This window comes from Pipra filicauda, unplaced genomic scaffold, assembly GCF_003945595.2.
Source record: "Pipra filicauda isolate LSUMZ 115617 unplaced genomic scaffold, ASM394559v2 scaffold62_size3274119_pilon, whole genome shotgun sequence".
Taxonomy (NCBI): Eukaryota; Metazoa; Chordata; class Aves; order Passeriformes; family Pipridae; genus Pipra; species Pipra filicauda.
Window position 1 is genome coordinate 1,548,858 of NW_024104787.1, and position 26,783 is coordinate 1,575,640.

A 26,783-nucleotide genomic window follows, 5' to 3' on the forward strand; every position below is an offset into this window, starting at 1 on the left:
CACGAGCACTTGAGGGGCTGAGAAGTCAAATCTGATGTCAGGATGTGTGTGCACCAGCAATGACCCCTGTTGACATTGCGGGTGTGGCAATGTGCTGCTGCCTCTGTGCACACAAGGAAGAAGGTATTCAGCTCCTGGATGATGTTTTCTGCTTGAAGATCTTTTTCATTTCTCTTGAGGAAAAGGAATTAGGCTGGGTGGAAGCACTGTAGAAGCCAAATCTGCTTGAGGCCTGTCAGTTGGACCAAATGAGTCAGTCTGTGGGTGCTTTGAAGGAAGAGACAAGGAATGCTAACTGGAAGAAAACCTTTGTTTCATACCATTGGTAAAGAAAAGGTGCTAGACTGAATCACAGAGGCTTGCTTGTTTGGTAACTCTTTTCCTCCCCTCTGTTTTCATTTGTTTGTTTAGGTTGAATTCTCCTATCCTCCCCTAAAGCCTGGAGAAGGACATGACAGTCACAGTTTACCAGAGGAATGGAAGTACTTGCCATTTCTTGCCTTACCCGATGGCGCTCACAACTATCAGGAAGGTAAGAAGCGAGAGAGAAAAGTTGTATGCACTGCTTCTACTGTAACCCAGAGAAAAATCCTGATACCTGGAGAGCTGATCCATGATTCTTTTTACTATTAGACTTCCTGCACTTTTTGTTTAAGTTGCAAAATACATTGCCAATGATACATTACTTCAAAATTTAACGTAAAAGTAGATCATACAGATGTACCTCCTATATCAAGAAATCAGTTGTCAATAAAAACTAAAGGGTTGCATATCAATTGTGTATAGTACTAGCACAAAGCAAGGCTGCCGGCTTTCTCAGAAGTTCTTTGAAGGGTGAATAAACTCTTGAGTAAAGCCTACTCCAGTTTTGATGTGAGGGAAAAATAAAATTCTGAAATGCAGCTTTGTGATGTATGTCGTAATTATGATTTTTTTTTCCTCCAGTAATTTTAAGATTCTTAAAATGATGTACAAGTCATTTCATGCCAGGAGAATGACATGAGCTTTAGTGTATTTGTCAGCAGAATGAAGATAGAAATATCCCTTTGTCGTATACTTACCAGCAAGTTCACTGCAGTTTTTATTTTGTTGAATATTGCTTTTATTTCTTTGTTTATTTGGCAGTGGTATTGTTCATCACTGTGACATTTATAGTTTTGTTCAGTTGTTTCATCTTTTTTTCTACAGAGCAGTGAATAAGGAAGTCACTTTAAAGAGAAAAATCACAGAAACCCTTTAACACTAATTTTAATAAGATTTTTTTTAATTTTTGTATACTTATCTTCCTAATTCTTCAGCTTCTGAAGACCTTGTTTGGAAGCAAAGAAAGTCTTAGCAAAATAATCCCCTTCCTAGCAGCAATTAAGAGTTTCTCTGACTCTGGGTCACAATTTTTGTAGAATTTCTGTATTGTTAAATACATAATGAGAAGTAGGGTACATTCAAAGCTAGGAAAAGCAAGTGCAGCTGCACTTACCTGTGTCTCTCCTGTTCATTTTGTTACTATGAAGCAAACAAAAAATTAATAGTTTGTTTGAAAGCAGATTTCACTCATGTTTTGAAAGGCGAACAGTTGTCCTCTGTTTTACTTAGGATTTAGCAACTGTCTTCGAGTAGTAGCAAGTGCATGTGTGTAGGTGTGTGTGTGTGTGTATATCTCAAGCCATGGAAGTCTTTCTCTTGTCATATTTTATAGAGATTTTATTTTTCATTGTGTGCTTGCACGGAGACAGTAATTATTTTCTGTAAGACTGGGTTTCACAAATTCTTTTTTGTTAGAGTGGTGGTAGTGCATGGATGTCTGTCTTGGCAGTGGTAACAGCTACTCTGATCTTTCAACTGTATGTGTCCTCCTTGGTGTTGGGGTTTTCTTTCCTATCTTGATTACATTTACCTTCTTAATGGCGTCACTCTCCACTTGTGCAGCTTGACTCATAGTGCCTTGCCTTTGGTCCTTCATGCTGAATTGGGGAAGTAGCATGCCTGTAGGTTTCAGTAGTGCTTCTCTGCTGTCAATAGCTGCTTCTGAGAAGCCATCAGCTGACTTATAGGAGCCAGGTTTGGCTAAACATGAGGCTGTTTTCAGAATATCTGTATTAGCACAGCTGGAGATTCTTCCACAAAATATCTTGCAATTTGAGAACTAATTTGGGTCCAGGCATAGGTTTATATGTGACTTTTTCCTTTTTTTTTTTTTCTCCCCAAGTTTCAGAAAATAAGCGTGCCAGTATTTTCAGCAGTAAACCTCTTATAAATAAGTGATGCTGAAAATAAATATACTGAACTCTTGCTAGTGACTTACAAAATAGTCTTTTCTTTTTCATAGATACCGTGTTTTTCCATTTGCCACCGAGATGTGGGGATCGAACCACAGTGTATGGCGTCTCTTGCTATAGGCAGATTGAAGCGAAGGTAACTTCCCAAGCTGTGAATTAATTATATTAATTAAATAGTGATCTTTTGAAATGTTCAAGGCGATTGGAAAATATATTTTGTTTCTTGAGAGCTAATCCAGGCATCAGCACCAAGGAGCAAAATGCAGCTGTCAGTCTGTCAGGAGGCCAAGTCATGTTTCCAGGAAGTAGGCCTCCTGGGTGGAAAAAGTTGAAATTTCTCCAGTGTGTGACCATGAAGAATTTGAGTATTTCTTGGGATCTGACTGTGCAGGTGTAGTGATATTTGTCTTCAACTAACCTCCTTTGCCAAAAGTACACTTGCAGAGTAGACCAGATTCTCCCCATTCATGGCAGCTGTTTACTGATACTGAACTTTTAGTGGTAAAGCTGAAAAATCAAGACAAGCCATAGTGTGCACCTGATCACACTGAGGAAATTAGGTACCTAATCTACTAAAATCAGCCCATATTTTCAAAAATAGTAATGGTAGGATGATCTGTGCACTTAGATTTGAGAAGTTATTATAAATTTCTTTTAAAATTACCTCCTTTTGCAGTGAAATGCCAAGAATCTGGGATGGCATGTAGGTTTGAGTTTTAATTTACATGTTCTGAAGAAAAGACTCATTTATGTACTCTGTGTTAATCATACCTTGGTTATATTTCAAGTTCCTACTTAAGTTTTAGGAGAAATTTTACACCTGCAGTTTTTAATTCTGTTTCTTTTGAACTAAATCCACATTGGTTTTTGTTCACTCATTATCTTTGCAGCCAGTCTACTGTATTCTGTGATTTAGAGTCTTGCTTTATTTAACTATGCAATAACTTGGCTTTATTGTGCTCTTGATTCCAGTTTATGCTGTTTAGTAACCAGTCAGGAAGATAAATAGATGTTTAAGATGAACTCTTTGGAACAAGTAAAATAAAACCCAGTGTGTTTCATATGACAGCTCTAGCACTCTTTCCATCTGTCATTTATGATATGTGGGCCACAGTCCACACATTTTCTGGTTTGTACAGTTAAGTGAACCATTTGTCTGTATTTCTGGTCCCACCATTTCCAGTTTTGCTATAAAATGCTGAGGCTGTTTGGTCTGCCTGAGAAAGCAGATGATTCTGTGGATGATACCTCCTTTATTTTATGGGTTGCTCAAAGAAAATCCCTGAGTATGAAGCAAAATATTTCTAGGCAAAGACTAGGAATAAGACAATCTGGTTCATTTTAACAGATAATGTTAGAGAAGAGCAAGTGCTGTGTTGTGACATCTCTCCTGTTACATTATCCTGAGTTTAAATGCCATTGCTTTTTCCGGGCTGTTGCCTTTTTCTCATGCTAGTGTCTTTTCAACAGTCCTTTGCCTATCATCACAGCCACATTTGGACCCTTGCTGGGCAGAATGAATAAGACTCTAACATGTCAGTGTTATGGTGCTTTTTACTTGGTAGATGTGTCCCTTTTTGGTCTTGTCCTTGATTTTTACCCACAAGCTCTCAACCTGTTTGTGGCTGTTTCTCAGAGACAGCACTTCACAATCTGTCCATTCCTTAACATAGGAGACAACACCTGTGCCCCTCCTTCCCAGCCTGTCCCTTCTGAAAAAGTAAGGGCATACTTCTAAAAAGTAAGAGCAAAACATTTAATGGTTTGTATATTCCGCCATTAAAGGTAGCCAGTTTTAGGATTTTGTTTAAATAGGGGGGTAGTATGTGACAACTCGACTTGTGAAAACATTCTTTTTGAAATAATGTGTTGGTAAAAATACTGTAATACTTGTATTTCTTAGGCATTAAAAGTACGGCAAGCAGACATCACCCGAGAAACAGTACAGAAAAGTGTCTGCGTCCTCAGTCAGCTGGTAAGAATGTTTGTTTAACTCCCGAGACACTTTCAGGTAACATTAACAATTACTGTTCTTCCATATTCTTATTTGGAACACTTGGCTCCAAATATCTCTTAGTCATTGTGGAGGGTAACAAAATACTGAAGTAAAATTGAATCAAAAGGCTGTGGCATTTGAATGAGCTGCCTTGAATTGTTTCTTCTTGTAAGAGTAATTGGAGAAGTGTCTGCCTGCCTGTTGTCAGGGATGAGGATATCTATTGATTCTTCTTGAGTGCTTTTATCATGTGGTAGGACTGAGGGGTTTGGCCAGTATAATCACATAGAGGCTAGGGTTGAAAGGGACCTCAAAGATCATCTAGCGTAATAACTGGAGGTAGTGGCTGTTGACAACTGTGAAAGAGGTTTTAAGATGGTGACACATGCAGTAAAAGATGTTTTGAAGAAGCATCTTTTACTTCTACCTATTCAGCAGAAGCTGCTTGATCACCATGCAGGGAACAGAAATTCTTTTTGTGCTTAAAGCTGAAGAAAGAACTATTACTGGAGCTGTATGAGCAGTGTTAAAGCAGGAAAGTACTTTGTCAGAAAGGTGTTCAGTGATGGTATGGTACATGCAAATGGAAGGAACGTGGAATTATCATTTAAGATGAGCACAGGATAAAGATGCCTGACAGTTAGTCACTGAGGACTGCTCATCCATGAACTCTGTGTAATAATGTGTCAGTATTGCAAGGTAAGCATGGGAGAAGATTAAAGTTCAAAATGAATGAGTACATAGTTTTATTCACTTGCTTTTGTGTTTGTTTTTCTTCCAAGCCATTGTATGGGTTACTTCAGGCAAAGCTGCAGCTCATTACACACGCGTATTTTGAAGAGAAAGACTTCTCGCAAATTTCAATTCTAAAGGTAACTTTGCAGTAACGGCCACGCAGAACAAAGCTTTCAGTGTATGGCTAAAACCTCAGTGTTTTTAATTAGCGCTCAAATATTCCTTTTGCTTCTGTCATTCAGTTTTTCAGCTTTTGTAGTACCTTAACATGAACTAAATGTACTACCCTAATCTGACAGAGGGTCAACTTTCTGATTAGTAATGAAATGCAAGAACGAGCATGATTGTCAGCCTGTATGTCCGTTGACTCCATTAGTAAAATTTTACTTTCTTTCTGGAATGAGCCATTGAAATCCTTGAGTATAAGTGAATTTTATTTATTCTGGGTTTTGTGTGACCATGTGCCATTAACAGCTTCTGGGGGTTTTTTTGCCTTTGTTGTAACTTTTACAGGAACTCTATGATCACATGAATAGTTCCTTGGGCAGTACTTTGCTAGAAGGGTCACAAGTTTATCTTGGTAAGTGACTTGTTTTGTACAAGCAGCAGAGATAATGTTACTCTAAACAACACATACCTTTCCTGAGCTAATTTGTTTATGTGTATTAACAGATTAAGCACTGGAGGTCTGTGTGCCTGCATTTCTTTATTAATGGATTTAAATAAATGTAAAATGTAGTGTTGCTTTCATAATAGGAGGTATTTGTATGTTGAAAGCCATGTTACTTCTTGACCTAACAGTCTGACTAGTAACTGCTTGTCTGCTTTTGGGAAACAGTACCTTGTTAATTTTTAGGTTAAACTGGTAGAGTAGGGTGCTCAAGCTTTCATGTACCTGTTATTTGGGATATGTACCCCCCGATTCTGACTCTTCCCTGTGTTTTCTGAATGCACAGTGTAGTATTTACTTCAGTGTTTCCCTACTGTTGTGTGACAGCCAACAGGAGTTATCTCAGAGCATAACTATTCACATTATTACTGTCTCCATCATCAATTTAACTCTTGCTCCTGCTCAAAAGATTAAAAGCATTTTGTATGAGTTGTGCTATTGGAATAACCAGGTTCACATAGAATCCCTAATGGGTCTCTTCCTCCTGCTGAAAATGGTGACAAGAAGTAAGTTAGTATCTCTATTGGCTTTTAAATTGTAATAATTGCTCCCTTTCTGGTATCTCAGGTCTGTCTCCTCGGGATCTTGTTCTCCACTTCAGACACAAGGTAGGCATTCTCTGCTAGATACATAAGGGACGACACCTATTTTAGTGAGTAAAATGCTTTGTGAGGGAAGGAAAAATAAATATGTCTAGACATACCTGAGGTAGGAGTAAGAAGACTGTTTCCTAAGTTCTTCTGGTTACAGCCTCCTGATTTTCCTTCACCTTCCACCTGCATTACTTCAGTGAAACTAAGTTCCAGACTGAGTTTTGTCAGTCTGAGGGATTTCTGGAGATTTCTAGGTTTGTGTGATATTTTTTAGTCCTGTCCCAAAGTGCAAGTGGTTATTTGTGGTCTTGTTTCTTTCTATTTCTCATTTGATGAAGAATATTGCTAAAGTCTGTGCAGACACAACCTGGAGCATTTTTCCTCGTATCTTGTAATTTTTGTAGCTTCTGCCATCGTAGAACCTGAGGGGACTTGCACTTCTTTTTCCTGTTGACCACTGAAATTCATTGTGTGTCACATAGCTAAGGTACAAATAGCATTTAGAATCTTTTATTAACTGAGATGCATCAAGGAAACAAGTTTGAGAATCTGGATTTCATGGTGTACTTACACCTGCTCAGTAGATTTTTCAGGTAGAACTCAGTTTTGTTTACCTTGTCTGCCAGTCATGCTCCAGAAGCATCTATGTTCTTTCTTGAGTGTAGAGAGTCTGTACAGCCACTTCTGATCTAGATGCCTCATCTGTAGATAACTAAAATTAGGTGAGGTGAATGCTATTCTTGGTATTTTGGTGGATTCTTTTCAGTATTTCTGTGGAAGAACTCTTTTACATTTATGCAGTTTACTGTTTTTTAAAATTCTGGAATTGCACAACATGTTCTTTCTGGTAAGCTATGTATGATTCAAATGACAAAGTTCTTGTTTGTGGAGGGCACTTTTATTGTGCATCTCATGCTATTTTTGATTGTGTGCTCAGATGGAGAAAGGGTACTGGAACACTTGTTTTCACTGGTCAGATGTATTTGATCATTGGACAGTTATGCAGTAATTAACATGAAACCTTGAATAAGAGATTATGCTTGCACAGTAGTTTTGATAAATGGCACTGGTTCACTCACTGTGTTTTTTCTTTCTGTGTTTTTTTCAGGTCCTGATCCTTTTTAAACTGATTCTTCTAGAGAAAAAGGTAATGTTTTGTGGGCTGAGGCAGGTAATTGAAGTACAAATGCAATAGTTAAATTTTTTTCACAAATAAAATAGAAGTATCTGAAGTAATACCAACAACTTTGCATCAATATATAAGCTGGGTTATTAGGCTAAAAGTAACTTCTGGGTGTTGACATATAAATTTGCTTTCACTTCTGTGCTGTCCACATTCTGCCTTGTTAATAGCTGTCCCAGCCAGACTAAGTAAAATGTGATGAAATATGAGCAGAGACACTTAACATACTGTAAAAGATAGGAAAGGATACACATCATGCAAATAAGTACCTGCATGAAAAAACTGATAGGAAAGGTGGGTACCTAAAAGAGCACGTGCAGCTTTACAGGCATTCAGTAAGTGGAACTTCTGGTTCAGGCTTTAAATAGACATACTAAATGAAACAGGTGCTAAAAGTGTCCCTCAGGAGACAACGTAGAGAACCCTATCTGTTAGGTCAGGCTGAACTCTGATTATAAATTGGTAAAAACTGCTGAATTCTAGGCCCAGTGTTTGTCTTGGGCTATCTTACTGCTGCAGAAGCAATGCTGTCTTAGTGATCTAAGTATAATATGCAAAATGTGAAATAGAGACATTTGTTTTCTTCTGTGTACATATTAATGGCCTAGAACAAGAACTGAAATTACTATATATCAGCTGCCAGAGACACATTTATGTAGGGATTTTGTTTTGGTTTGGTTTAAAAATTTTGTTTAAAGCTTTTTTTCAGTTTCCCAAATGTGACTTTTTCTTCATTGAACCTGCTGTGTTAAAACCCAGCTACATTAGAGTGCTGGGAAGAAGCGTAGAATTTCCTGTTAGCTGCAACTGGAAAGTCAGTAGGATTTAATCTATAAGATACCAAAACAGTTGTGGGGTTTTTTTAAGTCTATATCCTAGGCCTAGGTATCTTTTGTGAGGCAGTAAATATGCTATTATATTTTAAAATATAAGTAGCAACTTCTCTGAAACTTTTGCACTTGTCATCTAATTCTGTAAGTTAGATATACTTTGACAGTTTTGGGTATTTATTGATGAGAATAAATGCAGTTTCTGCATTGAAGAGCCATATGCTGAAGATGACTATATTAAAGGCTATGCAAAAGGTATCCTTGAGAAAATATAACTATGGCATAGTAGGAGTACACATGTAGAAATGTATGTAATCAACACTCAATATGCAAATTTTTCCCCTAAAATAACTTAATACACTCTGAAAGTCTGCAGTGATTTATTTTTTTAATAAACTGTAAGTGAAAACAATATTTTTCAGTTAAAATTTTATAAAGTATCCCTACTGTTCTATTTAAAAATCTTATGCTAGCATCTCACCAAGTCAGTTCAGCATTTGGACATACACTTCACTGCACTACAGTTCTTTTCTGAAACTGCTCAAACCACAAGACACAAATGCACAGGAAAAGAGGAGGGGAAGGGTTTCCCAAGCATGTTCATATTACTCAAACATATGAAATTGTTTTGAAAGCTTATGGAACAAACAAAGCAGGTTGCTTCGTTTCTGTTTTTCCCTAAGCTCCAACAGGAAGACATCGCTTGCAATTTTGAAAGAAAGTTTTGGTTCTCTGGCACTGCCTGTTTTCTGGCAGATGCTAAGGTTCCAGAATAACTGTGGGAATCTGTATGTTCAAAGACCTTAAATATAATATGCAAGAAGCCACTAGTAATGCCAATTTTCCTTGAGCTGAAAAATGGCACGGACCAATTTCCTTTAATCCATAGCAATTTGGTTGATGTTTTTTTCATAGGCTAAAAGATTTTTTTTCACCTCTCAGCTGTTACTAGGCTGGAAGACTACTTCCAGATGGTGATCATTTGACTTTCTGCTGCCAGGACCACCCAATTTGCTGATGTAAATGCTGTGGGCCATATAGTGGGGTTAGGAGGGGTAAGGAAGTGTGCACCCTTACAGACAGAAAGATGGCAGAGAGACCTGATGGAACAAATATAGAAAAGTATTTGCCTCAAGTAAGTGGTATACCCAAACAAAAACCTAGACTGGAAGAGATTTCTTGAAAACAAGGTATTTCTTTATAGGATTAATTATTTCTATAGGCTTAAAATAAAGCATGGCTAGGAATGCACAGTGTCTGAGAATCTAAACCTGTGGGAGTATCACAGGGTTTCTGTTGTAGTTCATTGCTATTATATCATGCATTTTTCATACATACATTATAAAGCAGCATCCTAAAAGAAGTTAGACTTCTTTATTTCCATTGGAGTCAGCCACTCTTTCCACGGTTGAGCTGCTTGTTCTTCTCACCATGCTTTTTCAGTGGTTGTTGCAATTTCAACTCACCCATCTCGTACAATTTTTCTTTTTAATATGTTTAAGGTAATGTACCAAGCCTGTTTCTAGCTGAGGTACATTACAATTCATTTGGTCTGTGTTAGGACTGTGTAGGTCTTTCTCTTGGTTCGATCAATTCAGTAGCTTGTAGACTGGCAAATACTAGTGGAACATGAGTTATTATTCGTAGAATCACAGAATATGCTGAGTTGGAAGGGACCCATAAGGGTCATTGAGTCCAACTCCTGACTCTGCACAGGACCGTCCCCAAGAGTCACACCATGTACCTCAGAGTGTTGTCCAGTCTCTTCTAAAGTGTATTCCTAGCTTACAGCAGAAGTCTCTTATTAAGTCACAGTCCACAAGCTTGCACTTTTAATTTTGTCATATGCCTATTAAACTGGACTGCAAAGTCATCAAGTTAGATCATTATGTATTCCTTTGCATTCTTGATTCCTCGTAATGCTCATGTATGATTTTTTTACTAGTATTGTGCTGATTGAGAATGTTAAAATGGCATTGTTAAACAAATTGACTTTTGTGGGGAATTTTTGGGTTTGGGTTGTTTTGTGGCTTTTTTTTTAGTTTTGTTTTGTTTTGTTTTTTCCCATTTCTTTCCCCCTGAAGGCCTATTTTGGAGGAATTTCAGTAGTAATACTCAGTCTGGCTTCTGTTTCTTCTTTCATTGCTAGCCTTTGACAGTCTCTTTTGAATTCCTAACTGATTTACTAATCCCAGTCTCTCTGATTTAAAAAAGGAGATTCTGTTTTCCCATGTTATGCCTTAAGTGCTTTACCAAAGTTAATATCAGTCATGTCTTCTGTTTCCAAAAAAAATCTTCTTTTGTTACATAAGAATATACATGTAATAAATGCATGCAGCATTTATCCTGTTTTCATTTACCTACATACCCTTAATATAACTCCTCAGAAGAGATGTTTTTGCATAGGTTTTTGTCAGAGTTCTGGAATGGAGATTATTTAGCCTCTTTGATTTATAACAGACATTTTAATGTACTACAAATGAGCAAGAACTTCTGTGGCGTGCCAAGAACAACTTTTTTATGTCAGTCATTCAGTAACTGGATCAGTTTGGAAAAAAAAAATCTTAAAAACTGACAGAAAAATCTGCATCACTGTCAAATATGTTACGTGTGTGTGTGTGTCTATATATATGACATAGATTACAAATATAGAATTTAAGGATACTATAGACATATTTAAACATTTACTTTGAACTATTTAAGAGGTTCTGTTAGTAAGCAGGCTTTCTAATACAACATAAAAAGTGCCTTAAATAGTTTGCATGTGTTCTATCTTTGTCATGCATAATAATTTTATTTTTCTCCTTCTCTCATCCCTAATTCCCATTTCCTCTCTTGCATTCTCTCTTCTTCCCATTCCCCTCCCTTCTGCCACCAGGTGCTGTTTTATATTTCCCCTGTAAATAGGTTGGTGGGAGCTCTGATGACTGTCCTGTCACTCTTTCCTGGTAAGAAGAGAAGCTTGGACTTCTTTTTATATGCTTTCTGGTGATAACTGAGACTGGCTGTACTGCGTCATTTGGAAATCAACTTATGTGATAATAAAGTTAGGTTGATATGTTACCTGAAAGATGAGTGACTTGTATGCATGTCCATGTACTAGGTACACACCTAATACTTACTACTTGCACTTAATGGGTTATTGCTTGAGCTTAGTTGAAGCCACTGGATTTTCTGTATTGCCCATGACATAGATGAGACCCTGATTAAGTCACACATTCCTGTTGAGTTCCTTAAAAAACAAAAATACAAACTTCTCTCTTCCCTCTACATGCACTCTTTAAAAAACCAACCAAACAAACAAACATAACCCCTAATTCTTAGCTTCTAACCAGTCTTCTCAAAGCAAAATATTGGGACAGACTCTTTAGGACGTGTGAGGTTTGGGGTTTGTTTTTTTTAACACACCCCTCCCTCCCCAAAGTAGTGTTTGAAAATACATGAATTTCCACTGTGTACACAAGAACACTTTGTTCTTTTTTTTTTTTTTTCCCCCACAAAAGTAACTTAAATTTCTACTGAGATGCTGATATTCATGTGTGCTGTCACTTTCCAGGTATGATTGAACATGGTCTTAGTGACTGTTCACATTACAGACCAAGAAAGAGTGTATCGGAGGATGTTGGCTTGCAGGAAAATACACCACGGACGGATGAATATGTTTCTGTGTCTGCTGCTGATACTTCAGATACAAACTTGGAAATGGGAAAGGGAGGCAGGCAGATGACAGGAAACAATTCAGTGGAAGGTCAAAAAGCAAATGTGCCTTTCTCCCAGTCAGAGAAGACTTGCAATGGAGCTCAGTCCTCCGATGGTACTGTGCAGCGCTTGAAAGTTCCTTCCCGGGCTTCTCCAGCATCCTCTGAAAGCGACTGGGAGACCTTAGATCCCAGCATTTTGGAGGAGTCCAGTTTGAAAGAAGGTGAACGTGAAAATCCACCATCAGAACAGGCCAAAAGTCTTCTGAGCAAAGGCATGAGCTCAGAAGGCCTTCCCATCACTGTGCAGCCCCAGGCAAACACAGGACAGACGGTGCTTGTTCAGGGACTGGTATCTGGGCTGGAAGAGGACCAGTACGGGATGCCACTGGCTATTTTTACGAAGGTAAGTGTGTTCTTTGTGGTACCTGGTAACTCAAAAAGACATCTGTTTTTCAGAAGTGGGTAATAATTTTGGTTACTGAACTCCAGGTGGACAGTAGGGTACTACAAAACATGTGAGTACAGTGCCTGGCAAGTGACTGTGTTCCTAGGCAGGTGGAAGAGCATGAGTGCATGTCCAGGAGGGTTGTGCACATGCACATTCCACTTTTCTTTCATGTGAATACTTAAATACTCTTGCAATTCTATGTAGTGGTGACCTGCAACCCCACTGTGGTTAATAAATTGTGCATATCAGTAACTACTGTTTTCTTTTATACTGAAGAATTGTTGATCTAACCTATATGAGGGCAAGACCAGAGTACTTGAGAAGCGTTTGGATACCTTAATCTAAACTAAGACTCTGAAAGCTATAGCTTTGCTTACACCAAAGCCTATGTTTTCCTCTTTTAATTTATATCTATATAGGTATTTTTGATTGTGTACGTGTGTATAAATGCACAAAATGTGTATATAAATACAAAAAAAAAAGATAGAATTTCACCCTTCCCTTCTGTACATGACAACCCTGTTTGTCTGGGTCTCTTTCTCTGTACATGGTGCTGAGCTGCTGAATTTTAAGCTTGCGCTGATGTCTAACTGAACTGCAGGTATTCAGATAACGAGCAGTAGGGCTGGTTACTAGGGCTGATTTCCCATAAAAACCAGGGAAAATGCATCCCTTTTAAATATAGTTTTGTCAGTAAAAGAAGTGATATAATAGTTTTTGGTTTTTTGTTTTTAATGTAATGCACATTTGCCCATAGTAGATAGATGATTCAGATTTATTTCCTCAAGCTGGTGTGGTTCAAAGTGGTTTTTCTTCCTTTGGAGGGGTTGATTTGCATTTCCTTGCAGAACTTTGTATTTGATGATTGTGTTTGAGCTTCTCACAGTAGCTTTTATTGGAAATGGTGCATTATGTGGGCCCAAGTGAGCAGCTCAAATGTCATCGCCCTGTGTTGCCTCATGTCACCATTAGAAATGCTGCTTCAACAAAGATCTGCAGTCTGGTGGTTGTCCTTATGATCTGTCTAATGAGAACAATAGCCTGTAAATTGTGTTTGGTCTAGTTCTACTGAAAATACTAGATGGAAAGCAAGAATAAAGTAATTGATAAGGGGGTCTACAAGTGCAAGCTTCTGTTTGCTGCTAAGCTTATAAAATGGAGAATAATTTTAAGGAATCTGGCAGTTTCTACATGTTTACCTTTCATTTCACAAAGGCACTTTTCACTTGAGTTCATCCAATGTAATTAAAGCAGAAAAGGCTTTACATGTCTGAGTTAGCAGCAAAATCTGATTCAAAATTACAGTTTGAACCACTTACTGGAAAGTTAACATCTCTTTTAGAGCTCTCATCTCAGGGTTGTTTTATACCATGCCATAGAAAGACTAATAAATCTGACAAATTTGAATGGGAGGAGATTTTGCCAGGTGGCAAAATACATTATCCAAGTACACCTGAGCATAAGGAGAAATAAGCTTGCGATGCTTGTTTCTTCAGTACCAGTTCTGTAAGATTTAATAGTCATTTCATTTGCACTCTTTTAAAAGAGAATGGAACATGTTCACAGAAATAAAAGTTGTTATACTTACAAATGTGCATTTGGAATCTGACACTTGATACTTTAAATAGGGAAAGATTTCCCAGACATTGCTGCTTGAGCATACAGTAATTAAACCTTCCTTTGCCAGCTTCTTAAGGTGTATTTTTTGTAAATTTTCCATTTTAGGCTGGTGATTCCTCTCAAAGCACTTTTGTTCCTTTGACGCAGGCTATTTGTTTTCAGCTGATAAGTGCTTGTCATTTGGAAGGCCATCCCTGTGTCTAATATAACAAAAGAGAATAGTTTTGCTACTTTCTTCCATATATTTCCAATTACCACATACTGTGTGATAAAGTGTGTGTGCTCTTTGTTTCTGTCCAGTGTGCCATTAGCCCTAGTGAATAAATTGCTTTGTGCTTTATGCAGTTGAACAGCTGGAATTAGACTTCAGGAGTATGTTGATCCAATATTTAAAAAGAAAATTACCTGCATCTGCTTCTTGATGATGACTGATCTCTTCTCTCAATGACTAATTCAAAATCTTTTCTCAAAACGTTTGATTTTTTATTTTTAATTGACATGTAGGATACTAAATTAACTTACAACCATGAAGTGGCTAAAAAGCATAGTGTATTGCTTTCTGTCCTGCTCCTTCTTAAAGCAGGCATGCATATGCTTATCAAAACTTAATTGCTGTCTCTGATGTCTGGAAATCTCCACCCACAAAATGTGGATAGCAGTCTGTAGCTTTCCTGCATTACGTTCCTCAGAACCACCAGAACTTGAGAGATAAATCCTTACTTCCACTGACTTCTTGTCTCTGAACTGACCTGAGACCTTACTCTTGTTGCTTATTATTGTTCTTATGCTGCTTATTCCGTTGCCTTATAAACACATTTGATTCCCATCCTTTGCATTGTATTTCAGTTTCAGTCCTGAGACTGAAAGGCAAAACAGTCGCTTGAAAAATCTAATTCATGTGTTATCTGGTGGCTTTGCTTTGTAAATACAGTGTAGCAAAACAATAGATAATTGTGGCTGAAACTGTAATAACTAAGGTTCGTTCTGGGCAAAATGTGCTGGCTCTTATTAGGAAAAACTCGGAACATAGCCTATTGTTTTTTTAATGTTAATTCTCTAAATATGTGTGTCACTCTAGGGGTACCTCTGTTTGCCATACATGGCGCTGCAGCAGCATCATCTCCTGTCAGATGTCACAGTCCGCGGCTTTGTTGCGGGAGCGACCAACATCCTGTTCCGTCAGCAGAAACATCTGAGTGATGCAATTGTGGAAGTATGGATCTTGGCATTTGCACTTCTGGAACCTGAGGGGCAGGGCCGAGGCAGGGGTTGCATTTTAAACACACCTTTAAAGCTTCACGTGCATGCCCAAATTTTTAATTCCTTCCGTATGAAATAAATTCTTAAATGCAGAAGGTTATTAAATATCTATGATTTGAAGGGGTAGGGTTACATAAGCTGCGTTTTTAGATATATTCCAAAATTTGAATTTGCAGGGCACTTGTTAAATTTTCTTTTGCTGCTGGTGTAGTTTTATTTTTCGTGTCATGGGTTTTTTTCGTGGCTTTGTATTAAGGTCTTCCAAAATACGTGCTTGCAGCTCAGAAGCAGATGCAGATATTGATATTGGCTTCCTTCTGATTTAATCAAGAGGGTAAAAAAATAGTATCTAAATGAAATAGTAAAAATAAAAATAAATAAAAATAACAAATAAAAATAAAAAGTATCTGTGGCACTTCTAGCAAATAGACACAACCGTGTAATCAGCATTTAGTAACCTAAGGTAGCTCCATATAGATAATCAACTTAATAAATTGAGGTGATAATCAAAGGGCCTCTAGGGAAATATACCTGAATACCAAACTTCCTCTGCCAAATCCTGTCAAATAGCGGCTTTTACTCTGTACCAAGGAAATGATCAGATTCTGGATATATCAGAGCAGTATCTGACTTTCTGAGAACAGTAAATTCATTGTTCCCTTGGCATTTGTTTCTTCTTGATGTGTTGGGGGAATGAGGGTTTAGATTTAGATAGCAATATAAGTATGTGTAAGCAGTTTTATTTAGATAAATGTTTACCCTTGGAATTGTTTCAAACAGATAGAAGATGCTCATGTACAAATCCATGATCCAGAACTCCGTAAGATCCTGAACCCAACAACTGCTGACCTGAGATTTTCAGATTACTTAGTGAAGCATGTAACTGAGAACAGAGATGATGTTTTCCTTGATGGCACTGGATGGGAAGGAGGAGATGAGTGGATCAGGGCTCAGTTCAGTGCTTATCTTCATGCACTGCTTGCTGCTGTGCTACAACCAGGTAGAACAGATACCTTGTTTACGGATGGAGGTTGGGGTGGATGTACTAAGTGTTTGCTCTGTTGCTGTAAATGTGTGGCCTGTCATTGGATCTTCCTCTGCCTAAAGTTTCATTTTTGGCTGCTTTTTCAGTTGCCCTTGGCTATCCTTGTTATTCCTTGACAAGCTTATTACTAATTCTTACTTCACAGCCTTACAGACACTTTCTTCTTAGACTGTCTCCTCCTTGATTTAATTAAGTTTTCCTCCTAAGCAGAAGTACCTGAAACCCCATATATGATGAGACTGTTGGGAACTTGAGTGTCTTGTAGACTGTATTGCAACCTGAAGTTAATTTTGGGAAACTAATTGGATTCAAGGAGACATGAAGTTAAGTGGCTGTCTTCAGGAAGTTTTGCTAGACTGTTCCAGCCTTTTTCCCTTCTTGCCATGGTCCTAAGTAGAGATTCACATAAGTGAAAGGTTTCATCTGCAGGCTTTATAAGCTTGTGTTTACTGGGGCTCAATGTTTTTTGTTTTAGCTCAGAGGAAATTCTCTATGTTCCAGCCTTTTGTGCAAATATAAGTAAAAGAATCAGTGTTTTATTTGTGGAAAATATTTAGTTTGCCCAGAACTCACCATGTTAACTTCATTCTTATCAGATTTTTCTCTATTCACACCAATTAACAAGTTCAGATTTTTGTTCTGTGGTATTTTTGAGAAGACATGTGATTGAGAACTTGATTTTAAAATCTGGAAGCCGCCAAGTTCTTGGTCTGACAACATTAATACTTTAAGGTGATTACCTGGTTGATATGAAATATCTGGGTTTTCTGGGAACTCATACTATTTCACTGTCTGGCTCAAATGATTTCCTGTACTCTTCAGTGTTTTAAAAGGTCATTGTTATGATAAGTTTATTCCACAGTAATTCCTACTGTAGTTTTGGAGTGGATTTGCGGGTTACTAAATTTGAATGAGTTACAACATAGTACAGCAAAGCCCAGTGTGTCTGACCAAGACCAATACAAATGGAGTTTTTGTTCTTGGTTACTGTGTGGCCATTCTGACAGACATATGTTTGGATGACTTTTTTTTGCCAGTAGAGCTCTTTATGTAGAACTTTATAAATGAACTAAAAATAAGAAAACTATTTTTTAAGCTTTTTTTTTCCCCTCTTGTCCCGGAATTGTATATTTTGAATACTTTAAAATAAAAATAAAACACTTTTGAAGTGCCCAGTTCTTAGAACTGGAGTTCTAATTGTCTTTGACTTGATAAGAGCTTGGAAAAATAAAATTATTCTTCACAAGACAATAATTTGTCTTGTAATTACATCTCTAATGAATTTCTGCAAATTTTCATCTTTATTTGAATTTATCAGACAATGAAAAAACTTTGTCAGACTTCGGAACAACATTTGTAGCAGCCTGGAAAAATACCCACAACTACAGAGTATGGAATAGCAACAAGCATCCAGCTCTTGCAGAGGTAAATTCCAGGTAAGGAAACTTTTTAGCATTTACTCTAATTCTTTTTATGAAGAAAATTATATCCAGAGTCAGGAGAAGTGAAACTTATTCAAGTTGATTGTTGGCTGTCCCCAGCTATAGAAGTTTGTCATTCCTCAGGAAGTGTCCTCAGATGGTTCTCCTTTTTATTAATTGCTTCCAGGTGTACAGGGAGTAGCTGTGTCCAGGGGTGTCTCTGATGGGTATGGAGGGGAGCTGGCTGTTTTCTGTTGCATCTTCCCTACTTTAGATTGGTTTATGTGTATTTTCACTGAAAGATTAGGCCATGCCAGGCTTGGTAGCACTGTTGGCTGTGCATGGGTTTTGTTTAGTGTGAGTTACTACTGTACTACAGGGAATTTTGTTTGCTTTTAGTTTGTCAGCTGCTGTAGTCTGAAAAAGGTTTTTCTTTAGACCTACAAAGCTCTTTTGATCTACTTAAGGGATGCTTTTTATTTGCTCTGTGTTGCTGAAGGGAGGTGCTTTTGACTTAGCGTTGAAAAGATTGTTAATATCTGGTCTGTAAATAGAAGGCACCTTATAGGTAGTTCATAAGAAATCTATGTTTGAGTTGTCACTGGAACCTAGCCTTCTGTGAAGTGATAGAGTAGTAAATCTGCAAAGTATTTTTACAACTTTTTTGGTAAGGCAAAGATAGGAGGACAGCTAATAACTATTGATACAGATTCATCATGAAAAAAATAAATATTTAATGTTTTCTCGGGTTTTTCCTCTTCTTCTAGCCACCCATTCCAGGGACAGTACTCTGTATCAGATGTTAAGTTAAGATTGTCACAGTAAGTATAAAGTACTTTGATTTGTATTTTTTAAAAGTGTGGTCAAATATTACTAAACTGCATAACTGTTGCTATGATGAACTAACCAAGATAATGATTCAAATTGGCCATGTCCATGAAACTGTACACAACATTCTCTTGCAAAACATCACCACATCTAAAGATGAAATACTTACCTGAAATAAATAATAAAAAAAAGCTAATGCAATATTTTATGTTGGACTTTACACATTAGAGCCTTGATTTTTTTTGTGTTGCAATTATAAGGCTTTTGTATATTTATTTTTAATTTGTAAGCTAAAGCTTAAGCTCTTAAAACTTCCATCGGTGATTTTCTGTACATTGACATTATTAGGAGACACCAGCTTTTTTTTTTTTTTAATTAAGTGGTTTTTAATACAGCATTGTTCTAAAACTCTCAAAGTTCACTGTGTGCATACTGAGATGTCATTCAACTTCTTCAGTTTACAAGTTGAAAATGAGTTTTGCACAATTCCTTATTGCACCAGACTTAGCTGAACTTTACATTGGTCTCAGCTCCTGTAGTATTCAAGTCTAAAACTTAGTGGAGCTCGTTATTGCCATGGCTGTTCATCTCTAACTGAAGCCAGAGTTCAGTCCTGGGTTTGTGCACCAAGCAAAACGGATTGTTTTCTCACTTAGCTGTGTTGACCATAAAACATTTAGAGACTGGTTCCTTAAGATGCCTGTAAATCAGCAGTACATACACGCTGCTGACTCTGTGCCTGCCTCAGCTGTGGAAACATTAATTTCAATGCACTGTGGGTAGACCTAAACCACATGCTAACAGAGAACAGCTCGAGGAATAAAAAGGTTCAGACTTCAGCTCGCTGAATCTTTCTGTTGCTTTTGCTGACCAGTGACAGATTAAATTTCCGTGATGGCGATTGAGAATGCAAATGAGTCAAGATTAATCTCAAGGTAATTGCCTTCAAGAAGGTGCATGCTGATAGCAGCTCTCTTTATTAAAGGATAATCCTTGTAGAAAGACTTAATTTGAAAGATGTGTAGGTGTCTATAATGTTGCCCTATTTTTGTGTGTGAAAGGCAGGTTACTAACTCTTCTGGGTAGGGTGAGACCAGTAGTTCCTAGTGTGCTTCTAATAATATGTATTTTTACAACAGTGCTTTTGTTCTCCAGGTGGGACTTTGCTATCAGATACTCATCAAAATTACTTGCTTTTGCAAACTGAGCCTAAACTTGTTTTTGGTGTGTTCTATTCTTTCTGCTTTTTCCATTCACACTGAAGATTCTGAAAGTGGGAAAAGAATGTGGCATGATGTGTTTTTAAGTTTCACATTAATGGGTTTGCAAAGCCTGAAATGTGGGCTTGAAAGTCACAATTTAAAACGATCAGATTATTTTCAAATTATTGTACTTGTGCAGTAGAACTGATTGCTTTTGTGCTTTTCTTTCCAAATGATGATGGTCTGCCATTTTTTTTTGCATTTCTTTAACAAAAGCATGAGTGTAAACTGTCCTTGATCAAAAATTTCATCTTAGAGAAAGATACCAAGTAGTCTCTCTTTAGAAAGAAAAGGCTGATCAGTAACACTGTTTTGTTTAAAGGTTATATACTGGGGCTAAAACTTCTCATAACTGCAAATCTGACTTTGTAATTTAGAACATAATGCATCTTGGTAAACATTTAGGAAAGGGTGATTAGACATTGGAATGGATGCCCAGGGAGGTGGTGGAGTCCCAGTCCCTGGAGGTGTTTAAGGAGGGACTGGATGTGGCACTTAGTGCCGTGGTCTAGGTGACACAGTGGTGTTTGGTCATAGGTTGGACTCGATAATCTCAGAGGTCTTTTCCAGCCTAATTGCATCTGTGATTCTGTGAAAGGTTCAAAGTGTGCCTTATAAGAGTGAACCATTGGATGTTTTGACAGCATCTTTTCTTCCTCTGAGAAGCTTTCCTAACTGATCTATGTGGATAAGATGCTCGCAGGAACTATGGGCTTGATCATATATGTGAACTATATATATGTATGCTATGTAAATCTGTGTGTAATGGTACATACTTTAATTATGTGTTTTATTTACACCTGGGAGTAATAAGAAGTCAGTGAACTAACAGTCTTCAGTATCTCTCTTGATTAGCTCTGTGCAAAACAGTGAACGTGGAAAGAAGATTGGAAATGTGATGGTTTCCACCAGCCGAAATGTTGTACAAACAGGAAGAGCTGTAGGTAAGAAATGTATTTAAAATCAGCTTGCATCTAAGCCATATCTCTTTTGAAGAAGCATCCTGTTTCTCAGTTATATTTTGGTTTAATCCAAATGTACTTTATGACATACACACAAACCGGAGCAACATTTTGAAGGGTAGAGCTGCTGATTGAGGCCCCATATATTGTGTAATAGTGGAAAGAGAAGCAGCTAGACAAGAAATTAGTGTACATTCCTTTTTTTGTTGTGGCCTGGAGATGAATATGGGAAGAGATGTTTAGGGAAGAGGTTTCATGTAAATCCTTAGACCACACCACCTTCTGCATTAAATTATTCTCAATTTTTATTCTCAATTTTTATATTACTTTGACTGGAACTATCTAGAACTGGGTGAAATCAGAAATAGTCCATGTGTCAGTTTCTGCAGATTTTGCAGCTGTCTGTAATTTTCTGGGAAAGCATTTGTTGCATTTCAACAGGGGCTTTGACATCAGGGATTTGACATCACATTGTCATCTTGCAGTGCGAGATAATGAGAGTCCACCCATTAAAGGATTTGATAGTTGTTTGGCAATGGCTTTGCCAAAAATTGTTTAACTTCCTCTTTTTTCCCATTGGAGTCTGTCTTCTCTTTTTGCTGTTGTACACTCTGGCAAGGAATGCCTTTTGGCCCAAAGTCTAGCAAGCCTTCCTGGGCAAAGGACATCATAGGCCGTTTCTGCTGAGCTACTGTGTTCAAGTTCTTTGAATGTTTTCTGACACAGATTCTGGAATTGGATTTTAAATCCCAAATTGGACAACCGATTGTGCAATTTTAAATTTTGTTTTAATATTTCTTTGTAATACCTCAGTAATGATAACACTTCACTGTGGATCTTTGGTTTGTATTGCAGGTCAGTCTGTTGGAGGAGCCTTCACAAGCGCGAAATCAGCCATGTCATCCTGGTTTTCCACTTTCACGCAGTCACCCCAAAGCCTCGGGGACTAAGTGCTGGTTTTTCATAATGCTGCTGACTATTTCAGGTGCAATGCTTTCTCTGAGCTGTAAAAAGACTGCTCCGAAATGTAGGATTGGAGATTAACTACCCAGGACCAAAATATGTTGTTTGCAAGCAGGTGTGGGATGTTATTATTCAGTTTCACTAGAAGTATAGAAGAATGGTGAGTGTTTCCGTACTATGGGGTGGCATTTGCAGTATATTGGTTATATTTAAGATGACTACTTCTCTTTAAAACTGAGCCTTTATAAAGATATTAGCAAACAGGGCTTGTTGCAAGCCAAATGTGTTTAGATTTGTACATTTTCTTGAATGTTGAAAATATTTATGTAAACTAGTTATATTTTTCAATCCAGATAGCCAATTGTTTGTGAATTCTTGTTAGAAATAAGCAGAATATAAATACTGATTCCTCTTTCAGGTTGGATTTGAGAGAATCTCTGCAACCCTTAAAGGGTTCCAAGCCAGGTGGAACTTTCTTGCTTTCACCTGCAAACTAAACTCAACAAGGTGCAGAGTAAGACTGTGGCTGACAAGGGTTTTTTTTCCCTTTATCCTCTGTATCCATGTAGCATTGTTTGAATTAATCTGGCTCTGGCTCTCTTTGTGTCTCCAAATTTACGTGACAGTTGCAAAATAAGTATTTTTTTTTCATGTTATACAGTAGGCCTTCATAACTTTGCATATGTTTTTGCTGTGTTGTTTTTACCCTGGGACACGAATGGGATTCCAGTTGGAGAGATCTCTTCAGGGAAAGTATTACAAAACATTTCTCCCAAATTGGGAATGGATCTTAGAAAGTTTTGTGAGGTCTCGCTCTGTTAGGATGTAATTACAACATCAGTGTAGTTTGATACATATGAATACAAAGTACTAAACCCACCCAGAACTAGAACAGTAGCAAACTCTGCGTGGCTTTTTTTTTTCCCCCATACTAAAGTGATGAAGATTCTTCCAAATGAAAATCAGCTATATCGATTTTCTGTGTCGACTCAGGGAACGATCCATTTGGATAACTACTTTTTTCATAAGGAGAGTAACACTAGAACTGAGAGAGTAACTAAACTGTCTCAGTTCGTATCCTTGTGTGAAGAAATTTGTTTGAAAAGATGTGGCACAATTCTGTATTTCCTATGTGACATGCATGCTGTGTCTTCTGTATGCAAGCGTATTGCACTTCCTACGTCTTGATTCCAAGGGAGATTATTTCCTGTTTTCTTGCAACGTGTGTGCCTCTGAATGCCTTCTGACATCCCCACATGGTAGCTGTTAACATTTTCTACATTACATTATCAAGTGTTCCAACTTTTCTTTACCAAAAGGCTCTTAGTTTATTGCCTCACTGGTATCTTGTCAGCATTTTGCCATGTTCTTTTCTGGGGCCAAGATTTCTAGTCATGGTTATTTCTCCTATTCCTCAAATGAAATGCAGCAGCTGTACAAGAGATAAACAAGAAGGCTTGAATGTAACGTGTTTTAAGAAATTATGTTCTAATTTCTTATGTGCATTTGTAAAGGTAATAGAAAAGCTACATTTGCATCACGCTGTCACCATCCAGCAACATGGTTTTCAGTTTTATTGCTTTGAACAGTGATTTGAAAATGCAGGATCTGGTTTAAAGCCTGCATTAATTTTTTTTCCAGGACAAATTAGATAGAATGACTGTGGCAAACCTGAAAGTATACAGCTAGTTTGAGTAGTTTGATTTGAGAAGGGCAAAAAAGGCCCCTAAAGCTCTATTAATTTACTGCTTCTGACACAAGAAGTAAGATGTATCTATTGCTCCTAGTCTCTGTGTGTATTTGTATATCTTCTAACACTTCTGATGCTCTTTTCTGTTTTATTCCACAACTCTGTAATAGACATTTGTATCTTTTCAAAGACTAGGTATTACTTTATATGCAGTGAAGTAAGACTAAAGCTGTCTTTATCCGTGGTGAGTCTAGAGCTTTCTGATTCAGCATGCAGATAAGAAAATAACCAAAAATAATCCCTTGCTTTTGTGAAATGACAAACGTATTGTCTGCTGTCTGGGATTTAAATGGTCGGGGTTCGTGCTGTCCTGAAGACTGCGGAAAGGTTCATAAAGTACTTAAGCATCTATAAAACTTCAGCAACTTAAGGCACACTAGGTAGATTTAGGCTTAGGGCCTCAGGGTGGTGAGTTCTAGAAGCCAGGCAAGTGGTTGGTATTTACAAGGTGTAGAAACAGGACCTTTAAGGATTCCTTTTCAATATCCTTGTTTTTTTCACCTCCTCACGTGCGTTTTCTCTGTAGAATTCTCCTGTGCTCCAAATTTATATGGAAGATGTATTAGCTCTCAGCATTCCCCTTACTCTGACAGACTCCCTTGCTGGCCTAGGAATACTAGAAAGCTGACTTTTGTTCATATGTTTGTTTTGTGGTGGATTAGTCTGAGGAAAGGCAGAACGAGGTGGCATCTGGAGTGCTAAGCTGACGCATAGCTTAGCACTAGTTGCTTTGTCCAGCAACTGTGTCACGATACTTCACAGTATTTCTCTTATGGGCAAGGACAGATCTTTCTCTGCAGTCTTATTCCCACTGTCCCAGCTGTCTCTGTTGTGGAGCCAAACATGCGACCTGATTAAGAGTATTTTCCTTTCTTTAGAAATGACTGAATAAAAAACTTGTATTAATTTTCAATCTTTTTAAGAACCAGCATCCTGCTAGCAAACTGATCTTGGATTTAAACTCATACAGTGATTAAGATTCATGGAGTGGGTGGAGATGAAGTGATCTTCATAATTAGTGGTCTTCATTAACATCTATGTTTGCTCTTTGATATTTGCTTAAGCTTACTTTTCTGTAGGAAGGCATGCAGCCACTGAGGTTCTAGTTCTCATGTAGTTCTCTTCTTAATTTAATGTTTGTAACATCTTTAGTTAAATCTAATGCAAATGCAAGCTATTTTCCTCTCCTCTGTTTTAAAATTTCCAGTGCAGGCATTATTAATTATTCAGAAAGATTTAGGCAGTTGACTTCCATTGCAAAGACCCTGACATGCATTTCTGCGCTGTAAGAAACAGTGAGTCCTAAGTGAATTGGTGATAGTGCCTTTAAATCAGTCAACTGTGAAGGTATTGTTACAGCTCTGTTGTGATTTGATGTTGCAAAGGTTTTTCTGGCTGTCAACATGCAGCACACACTGACTTACAGGTAATGCAATAGCACACCTCTCAACTTTCTGTCATCAAAGGCATCAGCTTCAGGTTTTTGTATGTGCCAGCATTTGAGGAACTGCCTATTGAGCATAGGTATGAGATGTAAGTCCCCAAAGCCCCCTAAGATTCGAGTATTGCTGACCTAATATTTCATTTGAGTAAAGAGTTTGGCATCTTTTATCAATCATTTTCATGTCATAACCTTGATTCCTGTGCACATCTGACACCAGTTTCCTCAAATGTCACAATGTAATTAGACTTTTTAGGTCAGTGTTCTAGTACACTGCACTTGTTTGACCTTGTACATCTGTTTTAAGCACCTTTGTAATTAAATATAATATTTTGCCTAAACAAGCTTCTGATTTCCATACAAATTATTACTAAGCAGAGAAACTTATGTGGCAGTATTTAATTGTAAAAGTGAAGGCGTGAATGCTGTTTTTAAACATAGAAACTATTGCTTGATGATTGAACATACAAGTAATGTATTTGATTTTTCTTGTGCTGCTTGAAAATAAAATACATCCAACCTGTTTAAAGTTTGGTCTGCTCAAAAAGCTGTATTATTTTAATAATTTAACCCCACCAGAAGACACTTGCAGGCATCTGTTTTTGATATTGGTAGCTGCTTGTAATTCACTGGCAGTCTTTTTGAAATTCGTCTTCCATTTAAACTGATGGTGGATGCTGCTTTTTGCAAATTTAGGACAAGAGGATCCTCTAGTGTGACTTCTTATTCCCTATGGGGTGCTGCTCATTGTGAATTGATTAAAGTGTTCAGGAGGTCACAGACCTCTCTTACATCAGTAAGAGCTTCAGGTACAACTAAAATTTTGGTGTAGATTTAGCTTCAAAGTAGCATGTAGTTCCTGTGGATTGTGACATCTGGTCAAAACCAGGATGCCATGAAAATGAATTGCTGCACATCCAGTTCTCGGCCATAGTGAGCCGTTTTAAGGTTTTGAAACTTCTGCCATAATGTTGTTGTTGTACCTACCTGAGAATGATTTGGTAAATGGGTGTTTCCAGGAGGAGGAAACTTAACTGCCTTGAGTAACGTTCAGATGTGAATGAGATGGAGCTTATGTCTAGCGAACGCTGCAGTTCTCTAAAATTTTTTAATGTATTTCCGACCACGCGCAAGTAGTTGTGCAAACACACTGAAAGATAAATTTACATCATGTTTTTCATGCACTGTAATTTTACTTTCTTGCAGGTATTTAGTTTTCATTAAAAAGGGCAACATGGAGGGTATTCATTAAAGGGAGAAACACTACATTACTGTATTATGATTAAAGATGTATGACAAATTGCTTCATGGTGTTTTGAGTCTTTAATATTATAGTAGAGAAGGGACTGACTTAAAGAAGCAGGCACAGAGCTTTACTTCTGTGTTGTTTCTGGTCTTGACCCCATTCTTTATCAAACATTAGAAGTAGTGTTTAGATTCATAAAATATATGGAGGTGGATCACTTCTGTCAATTAAATAGTTAAATTGTGACCCTTACTCAGATTACCCTATTCCCTGTAAATTGACATCATATATGCACAGCATCTGTACACAGGTGGCTTAATCTTAATTATGATGGAACTTGGAAGTCTAGCTGTCTTGAGTCCTACTGTATAGGTTCAGAATTGCTTAATCATACATTGCTCCTCTTGTAATAATATTCCAAAATCAACTGGTAAAGTAAGATTTTTTTTTGTTACTTCCCTGCCTGAATTTATTGACTTAATATTGATGAAAGCACAATTATTGTTTATCTCAATAGTAGCAGAGAACATCTACAAAATCTTTTGTCTTAATG

The 26,783-nt window shown here is 37.5% G+C and overlaps 1 protein-coding gene across 2 annotated transcripts in view; it reads left to right on the forward strand.

Annotated features, from left to right (window-relative positions):
• The window catches only part of AVL9 (AVL9 cell migration associated), a 42,291-nt gene extending 16,004 nt beyond the window's left edge, over positions 1–26,287 (forward strand). For both annotated transcript variants that reach the window (XM_027729052.2, XM_039388321.1), the window contains exons 2-16: positions 412–532; positions 2,327–2,412; positions 4,180–4,251; positions 5,055–5,144; positions 5,521–5,587; positions 6,245–6,285; positions 7,379–7,417; positions 11,162–11,231; positions 11,840–12,387; positions 15,131–15,265; positions 16,093–16,312; positions 17,676–17,793; positions 18,546–18,599; positions 20,724–20,812; positions 21,686–26,287. In XM_027729052.2, coding sequence (XP_027584853.1) covers positions 412–532; positions 2,327–2,412; positions 4,180–4,251; positions 5,055–5,144; positions 5,521–5,587; positions 6,245–6,285; positions 7,379–7,417; positions 11,162–11,231; positions 11,840–12,387; positions 15,131–15,265; positions 16,093–16,312; positions 17,676–17,793; positions 18,546–18,599; positions 20,724–20,812; positions 21,686–21,780 — 1,845 coding nt within the window. In that variant the 3' untranslated portion in view covers positions 21,781–26,287. The remainder of the gene's footprint in view (positions 1–411; positions 533–2,326; positions 2,413–4,179; positions 4,252–5,054; positions 5,145–5,520; positions 5,588–6,244; positions 6,286–7,378; positions 7,418–11,161; positions 11,232–11,839; positions 12,388–15,130; positions 15,266–16,092; positions 16,313–17,675; positions 17,794–18,545; positions 18,600–20,723; positions 20,813–21,685) is intronic.
• Positions 26,288–26,783: the final 496 nt, after the last annotated feature.